The 8,259-nt window shown below is 36.5% G+C and overlaps 1 protein-coding gene across 1 annotated transcript; it reads right to left on the bottom strand.

Annotated features, from left to right (window-relative positions):
• Positions 1 to 460: 460 nt before the first annotated feature.
• Positions 461 to 1,440, bottom strand: LOC101644966 (olfactory receptor 6C1-like). The gene has a single exon (XM_004716912.2). It carries the CDS (start codon positions 1,397 to 1,399, stop codon positions 461 to 463), a length of 939 nt encoding a protein of 312 aa, XP_004716969.1. The 5' UTR covers positions 1,400 to 1,440.
• Positions 1,441 to 8,259: the final 6,819 nt, after the last annotated feature.

The following is an 8,259-nucleotide window of genomic DNA, read 5'->3' as shown; positions in this document are numbered from 1 at the left end:
TGCCAATCTTGTTTTTATGACAGTTCCCTTTATTCCAGGTTCAATTTAATGGTTATGATTTTGTAAATCTTTGGACACCAATGTGACTTTGTGCTGATGATTTCCTTAATCTGCATGGTTTGTTTTTGTCTTTGTCCTGCACAAGACTTAAAAAATATGTCTCCATAAAAAATGCATGAAATTTGGAGTATCCTTTCTTTCCTCCAATATTATTAAATTTTGCCTGTCAATTCATTAGGTTCAAGGGTGGCAGAAAGGATTAACAGTTTGTAGGTAGAACTTTTTGAAGGTCCCTCATATGCATGCATCGACAGTTACATCTTCAAATATACTTACCAACTGTTGGAAACAAAGTTTAAATAAAGAAAAATAATCTAGAAAGACCATATGAATTTCTGAACACCTTTGTTTTTATTTCACTGTTTTTATCATGTCTCTAGTTTACAGCATCTTAATTTTTTTATTTACTTAAGAAAAATGCAATCTTCCTTATCATGTCCATGAAGGCTCTCTTGACTTGCTGATTCCGTAGGCTGTATATAAAAGGGTTCAACATGGGAGCTACCGAGGTGTTTAGCACAGCTACTCCCTTGCTCAAAGATACCCTGTCTTTGGCTGATGGATTGATATACATGAAAATGCAGCTGCCATAAGAGATGGAGATGACAATCATGTGGGAAGAACATGTGGAAAAGGCCTTTGTCCTCTGACTCTTAGAAGGGATTCTCAAAATTGCTCTGATGATATATATGTAAGACAGAATTATTAATGCCAGAGTGAACAGTAGAGTAAGCACAGCACAGGAAAACCCTGTTAGTTCTAGGAATTTGGTGTCTGAACAAGAAAGACGTAATAAGGGGAAATAATCACAAGAAAAATGCTCGATAACATTGGACTTACAGTAATCAAGCTGCGTGAACAGCATAACTAAGGGGAATATGATTAAGAATGAAGCCAACCAAGAAGCAAAGACCAGCAGTGTGCAGACTCTATGATTCATGATGGTCGTGTAATGCAGGGGTTTGCAGATGGCCACATACCTGTCATAGGACATGGCAGCCAGAAGATTAAACTCTGTAACTCCCAAGAGAATAAAGAAGAATAGCTGAGCCATACAATCATTAAAGGAAATAGTTTTATCCCCTGTAATAATAGTCCCCAAGAACCTGGGTATACTGACAGTTGTAAATGAAATTTCCAACAAAGAGAAATTTCGGAGGAAGAAATACATGGGGGTCTGGAGGTGAGAATCCCAAAAGGTAAGGGTGATAATGGTCAGATTACCAGTGATGCTGAGCATGTAGGTGATAAACAGAAAGGTAAAAATCATGACCTGAAGCTTTGGGTCATTTGACAAGCCCAAGAGTATAAACCTTGTTACTTCTGTGTCGTTTTCCATTCCTCCCTCCCCCCCTCTCTTTTGTGAAATCTATAGTAGAAAACACAATGGGGATACGAGAGAAAAAAGAAATTATCCATGAATACTAATGGAATTTGGCTTTGAAAGAAACATATTATGGCATGCTGCCTTTTAGGGGAACTTTAAAAAGGTTGAATAACAATTGATAATATTTGCAAGTAGGTTTTTATCATGTGCTATGCTCTGTGTTTTATTATGCAAAGTAAAAATAAATTATATAATTTTTCTTCATAAGACTATATTTTACAGATTAGAAACAGTTTTCAAACATTTTAAAGATTCTTCCCCTAATCATATATATTGCGTGGGCTGAAAAGGGCTTAGCACCTAGTTCTAGTTTGATGTTTAATAATGCTAGAATAAAAACGAATGCCTATTGCTTTCAAAGACATTTGGGTGCAAGGTTCCCTTCTCATTGGGAACACTTTATCAAATTTCAAAAACAAATTCAAGTGTTCCATATTCTAAATCTTGTCACATTTTATATTATTTATAAGTAAGACATACTTAGGTCACTTGTGTCAGTTAAAAGGCCACTTAAATAAGATGGCACTAAATGTTGGGACTTATTATAGAATTATTCTTCTAATATTGTGACACATTTTTAAGTTTCTATTCTATTATTGAAGTTACCATTCTCAGCTTCTTTTCCAAGTTTGGTATTGGTTTTGCCTCTTCATTTGAATTTACAAACATTGTTCATTGTCAGAATGAGAAGTGGTAAAGTAGAAGTTCAAAACCATGTGGACCCACATTTTATGAATAACAAATGACACATCAACCTGTGGAGAATATTTTTTCTTTTAAGAATTCTACAATAAAATCTCTTGACTATTCTTTCTAAATAGCATGTGAATTTGTATATGCAGTTTTGCACCAATATTGTAATATGTATATCTGTATTTTAAATTTTTTCCACATTAGCATTCATTTATATTAGAAGTTCTAATTTCCTCAATACTTGGAAGTTAGCAGTAAGACAGAACATAAACATCCTTTATTTGTATGCTTCATAAAATAATAACAATAATAATAATAATAATAATACATTTTAAAGTAAATCAAAGCCTTCTGTCTGTAAACTGGACCAGGTCATCATATCACTCATTCTCTATATTCTCATTTAAACAGTAAAGTTTTGGCTGCAGAGTTATGAGAGAAGTGTCTGCAATAAATTATTGTATTTACTACTACAAATCTAGGACTCATGATTTTATAATGTATATTGCACCATAGTACCAAAATATTTCCCAAGTTGATCCCATTTAATTTTCCAGTATCTGACTGAGTTCTATTTTCATTCACTTCACTGCTTCACAAAACAATGGCGTCAGGATTCAATGAAAATTCCAACTGAGGGGCCAGTGATACTAGGAAAGTATAGGAGATTCACTTGAAAATGAGTATTTCCTTTGGATATTCCTCAAGGACAGGAGAAAACAGGCTTAATGGCACCTGTAGGAGGAACAGATATCACAAGGAAGGGTAAACACAATTACATATATGTGTGAATATAGCAAACATAAAAATTATTGTTCTCAATTAGCACTCTTCTATATTTAACAGCTTAATTAGGGCATAACAGCATTGGGCTGTGATCCACAGGCTAGCAGTTCAAAGCCACCAGTGGCTCTGTGGGAAAACGATAGAGCATTCTACCCATTTGAAGAATTAATGGATCTGAAACCCACAGTGGTCATTCTACCTGGACTTACAGAATCGCTGAGTCAACATCGACTACATGGCAGTGAATTTGGTTTTTAATTTTATGCTTATTTTAAATAATTTCAGGGATAGATTTAGGTAGTGAAAAATACCTCCAAATTTCTAAATCATTATTGTCTATTTTCTTTTTTACTACTCAGTTGTGATTTTCCCCAGTAATTTTCAACTAATGTTAATAAGCTTCATTTTATTTTCTGTCTTGTTTTTCCAATTAATCTCTCTCCTTCCCAACTCTATTCCTCTCTCAACCATCCTAACTATCAAAGAATTTTTCTTTCAGTAACCTGTAATATCATATAAGCACTTCATCTTGACCAAATTCAAAAAGTCTCATAATAAAAACCAATTGAGTACCCCCTCCCACCAACAATATGGTAACTCTAAAATTTCCCTTGAATATTTCTATAATCACTACAGAATTGCTTCCCAAACTTTTTTGAAAAAGTGAAGTACTTTTTTCTCAATAAAACTTCATGAAATGGGGAGGGAGGGGAAAAGGTGAGGAACTGATACTAAGGGCTCAAGTGGAGAGCAAATGTTTTGAGAATGATGAGGGAAACAAATGTACAAGGTACTTGGCACAGTGGATGTATGTATGGTCTGTGTACAAGCCTCCAATAAAATTATCTTAAAAATGCATGAAATAAATTGACAAAAATTAGAAAAAAGTTGCACTGCTTTCCAAAGGAAGAGTGAAGAGAATTAGCCATCCAAAGCACTCTTTCAAAATATAGGTTTTTCAAGAGAAAGTCTATTTATATTTTAATTTCTTCATTTACTAACTAGGTATCTACCATTAAGATAGTATTAATTTTAAAGGGAAAAGAACTCACATAAAATGTATGATGTCAGAACTTAGTATTAATTTGTGTTTTATGGGGTCATTGAGGAAATGTACAGGCTTTACATTCAGGGAAATGTAGATTTTAAATGAAACTGAACCACATTATAGTATTGCAGATTTTGACAAGTTATTGAATCTGTTTGTTTCATTTTAGTTTTTTAAAAATATTTCATGGAATTTTGGCAAAGATCAATGCAATTAAAATATAAAACTAATTTGTACAACATTTAACATAAAGTATATGCTCTGAGACAATGGTTATTGCTATCTCTACTATTATTTAAAGTTATTTAAGTTCCTGAACCTGTGGCAAATAGGTAGATGCAACAATAATTATCATAGATGAGTTCATTTATTTGAGGGACAATGCTAAGGGTTTGCACATTTTATATATAAATTATGTAACCCTAATATAATATATGAAGACTCTGATAAGAAAAGAGATAAGATAGCATATATTTAATCAAGTTCATACTGCAGTACAATTGGAATTCTAGCTGGCTTATATCTAAAAGGAAAGCCCATTTTATTTATTAAATAAATAATCATTTATTAAATGATCATTCCTATGACCAACAAGAAAGAGCAAACTCAGAGAATTATTTCTTCAAACTATTCTAAGTAAATGAATGCAACATATAGTAAATGTAAAAATATTCATATTTCGCAATTGTCCATACCTATCTATGTATACATAGAAACACCACAATGTTCAGCTAAGATCGAATGAAACAATGTTAAGACAAGACAAATTCTCACTGCCTTTCACTTTCTCTTCTTACCTCTGTTTGTCACACAGTACCCTGGGCTGCCTGGTTGATATGATTGAAAACTCTATATAGACAATCATATCTTCTTCAGGTCAAGATATGCATTATTTCTAAACACAACTTCCTCTTAATACATTCAACATTATTTTATTTCTGTAACTCTTATTATTGGATATATTTTCCATTATAGATATGAGTAGCAAAATAGTGAAGAGAAGAACTTCTCCTGACATGGTTCCTATAAAGATTTTGATCTATATAAACCACATGGAGTTTTATCTACCATCTCTTCCATAGACTCATGGGAATTATTTCAGTGACAACAAGAGTCAAGGGAAAATTCACTAAGGGTCATGAAAATGGTATCAACATTCATATTATAATTGGAATAAGAGGCTTGAGGGACAAGGTCCAAAGAGACAAAGTGGCCACAAGGAGTAGGTCAGAACTGCGTGGATTATTTTGCATACTACGTAAAGGAGAAGATATCCAAATGAGGAAAGGATTTGGGCAAGGGCTTCAGAGTTCCCCACATCTGGATTTCTCTGTAGAATAAGATAATGTTCATTAATCAATGGTTTCTTGTTAGAATATATGAGATTTAAAAATAATCAAATGTTCAAATTATGTCTAAAAAGTATTTCCGTTGTGACCCATTTGCCACAACAACAATAATATTAACTGTTGATCCACTATCAAAAAAGTTTATATTTAAATAATTTGAACGCTGAATATTTCATAGCTTTTAGTAGAAGCAGGAAATCGAGGAAATATAGCAAGCATTTAGATTTCAGGTTTTCATTTTAGAGGTGACAAAATAAAAATCCATTTATTGATTCACAATTTTCTTTATCCAATAAAAATTGTTGAGCAATTGTGAACTTTAAGCAATGTAAAGTCACGGGGAATAAAAATAAATAACAGTTTACATGATTTTAAGCTCCATGCACCTTATATGAAGGCAAACTAGAAAGAGAAAATGACAAACAATGTCACACAATAATTTGTCAAGTTTTTAAAGGATTGTAAGGTTTCTGGAGTGGGTGATACCTCTGTTCTTGGCTTCACAGGAGAAAACAATTCACGCCAGAGCCTGCTTTGTGAATCAAGTGGGTTTTTCTGAAGTACAGGAGAAGGTTCAGGTGTTATAGTCTCAAAGGGACCCGCTGTCCCTGCGAAGTGTGCCCAGCTGTGCTGAAGCCTCGTGGAATTTTACAACTGGGAATGAACAACCACGTGGAAAAGAGCACCCCCAGGTGCAGAAGACAGGGCCAGAGAGGTTGTGGCAAGAGCAGAGATCAGCGAGCAAGAGAGGCAGGAGAGCCAGTGCCAGACCATGCTGCCTGCCTTTATGACAGCCCACCTCCTGGCTGGGGGAAGGCGGGGTTGCAGGTATTGGTTGACACCATCAGCTGGCTTGAGCCCTCATGGGTGCTGTCATGAGCCCAGGCCTAGTTTGGACTGCCAAGGTGTACCTCTCACCTAGCTGGGGGCTTGAATTTGAGCATGCTCATAGATAATTTGGAAGTAAATTATTATAGATACATTTTCATTTTTGAGCCACACTTTTTGGCCTGCTAATAGACCTGTTAGCACAGAGCATCAGGTGATTACAAAATTTGCACTTAACAGAATGAATTGACTGATATTGGGTTTTGTAAGTTGTAATATTGAAATAGCAATCTATCATCAAACTTGCATAATACATAAGCAGATGCAGAAGACACAATTAAAATACACAAGAACTTGACTCTTTGTGACCAATCTCTGCTATTGTACCTCTGTAAGGTTTTTTAGAGATGAGAGATGGAGAGAGGATATGAATTTACATACTTTATTGAGAAAAGGGACCTATGAGAATAAATTCAAACTAGGGGAAGATCAAAGGAAGTAAGGATGAAAGGAATTAGGAAACTCAAGCAGGGAGAGAAAACTAGCAGGGGCAAGAGAGAAGTGGGAAGAGAGAATTTGGCCAGTTAGCCCAGGGGCTGAAGAGGAAGGAGGAGCCCTGGGAGAGATGTGAGAAGAGGGTCAGAATAGTTTCTGGACAAAGAAACTTCCTGAGCTTATAAATCTTTAGGAGAGTAATTTTTCAAGAATTTAGGCAAGAAGAGTCCCACCCAATGATTGGAAATCAGGGAAGGAATGCAGTCCTTATTAGGGGGGTCTCTGAATCCTCCAACAGGCAGGAATGATGTTAACCAGTGGTTCTCAACCTGTGGGTCAGGACCCCTTTGGGGGATGAGTGAGCCTTTCACAGGGGTCACCTAAGACCATCGGAAAACTTATTTCCCATGGTCTTAGGAACTGAGACACCGCTCCTTTTTCTGTCTCCTGGGGATCCGCCCACATGCAGATACACCCACATATGAGTACCCGGTGTGATGACATCATTGTGCCAACCCCTTCACATACACCCCATACAAATACAGGTGTATGTGAAAGGGTTGGTGCCATAAAGTACTTATGTGGGCCAGTCACACATGTGTAGAGAGCAGGTCCTGTGTAAAAAGCAACTTCTGTGTTGAAAGCAGCTACTCTGTTAAAAGCAGCTACTGTTTTGAAAACAGCAATATTGGAGGTAAAACGACCTTCATGATTATAATTACTGGGTAAATGTAAAATCACGTACTGTAAAATCATCAACTACTGCAAAAAAATATATCTGTACAAATGGAACTTAATCTGGATGCTGATTGGTCATTTTATATTCAGCTATGATTGATGTGAATACTACCATCTGTGATAGTAACAGGTATTTGTATATATTAAAAAAAATACACCAGCACAGAGAATGGTAAATCATAGGAAACTTTAATATATATTCTATATATCATCTTTGTATTATTAAAGCTATTGTTACATATTATTTTCATTGGCAAACCATCCCATGACAATGGATCATGTAGAGAAGAACATGAAGAAAAGAAAATATACGGGGGCACAGGGCACTAACCCACACAAGGGGAAGCTATTGTTTATAGCTCCACAGGGAAAGAGGGGCCAGACTTCAACCCAGTGCTCCAAGATATGAATGCAACATGCCGTTGTGGAGTAGGGAACCAGTGGAGAGGTCTGAGGGGCCTGCCCCAATCCCAAATACTATGTGGACACCAGCCCCTCCCTCCAGAAGAATTTATTTCAAAGGACTGCATTGAATCTGCAGCTCTGGGAGAGGGACATATCTGATCAAAGCACATGGGAGCAGATGAAGGGGGAGAAGGAGACAGTGGAGCACATCCTGGCCCACCAGGCCTTGAGGATGATGTTCCCAATTAGAGCAGCCTGTCCACAGAGAGGGCCACATGGCAGGCCCCACTATGGGACATGACGTCCCTCACTGACTCATAGCACTACAGGGAACAACACCAGAGACACTGTGTGAGAATTGCGCCCAATATGACCGCACCACACCGAGGCAAAACACTAAGGGGGTGCAACAGAACAGCAAGGGAATGGAGCAGCGAGGTCCCCAGGGAATGCTGAAGGTGGACTTTGGG

Source organism: Echinops telfairi, unplaced genomic scaffold (genome assembly GCF_000313985.2).
Source record: "Echinops telfairi isolate 266 unplaced genomic scaffold, ASM31398v2 ScPeMD7_7404;HRSCAF=8442, whole genome shotgun sequence".
In the NCBI taxonomy this organism is placed as follows: Eukaryota; Metazoa; Chordata; class Mammalia; order Afrosoricida; family Tenrecidae; genus Echinops; species Echinops telfairi.
The sequence above is the reverse complement of the archived record's forward strand: the minus strand, read 5'-3'. Positions and strand labels throughout refer to the sequence as shown.

Coding starts and splice junctions, on each gene's coding strand:
- LOC101644966 (XM_004716912.2), bottom strand. CDS start 1,399: ATGGAAAACGACACAGAAGTAACAAGGTTTATACTCTTGGGCTTGTCA.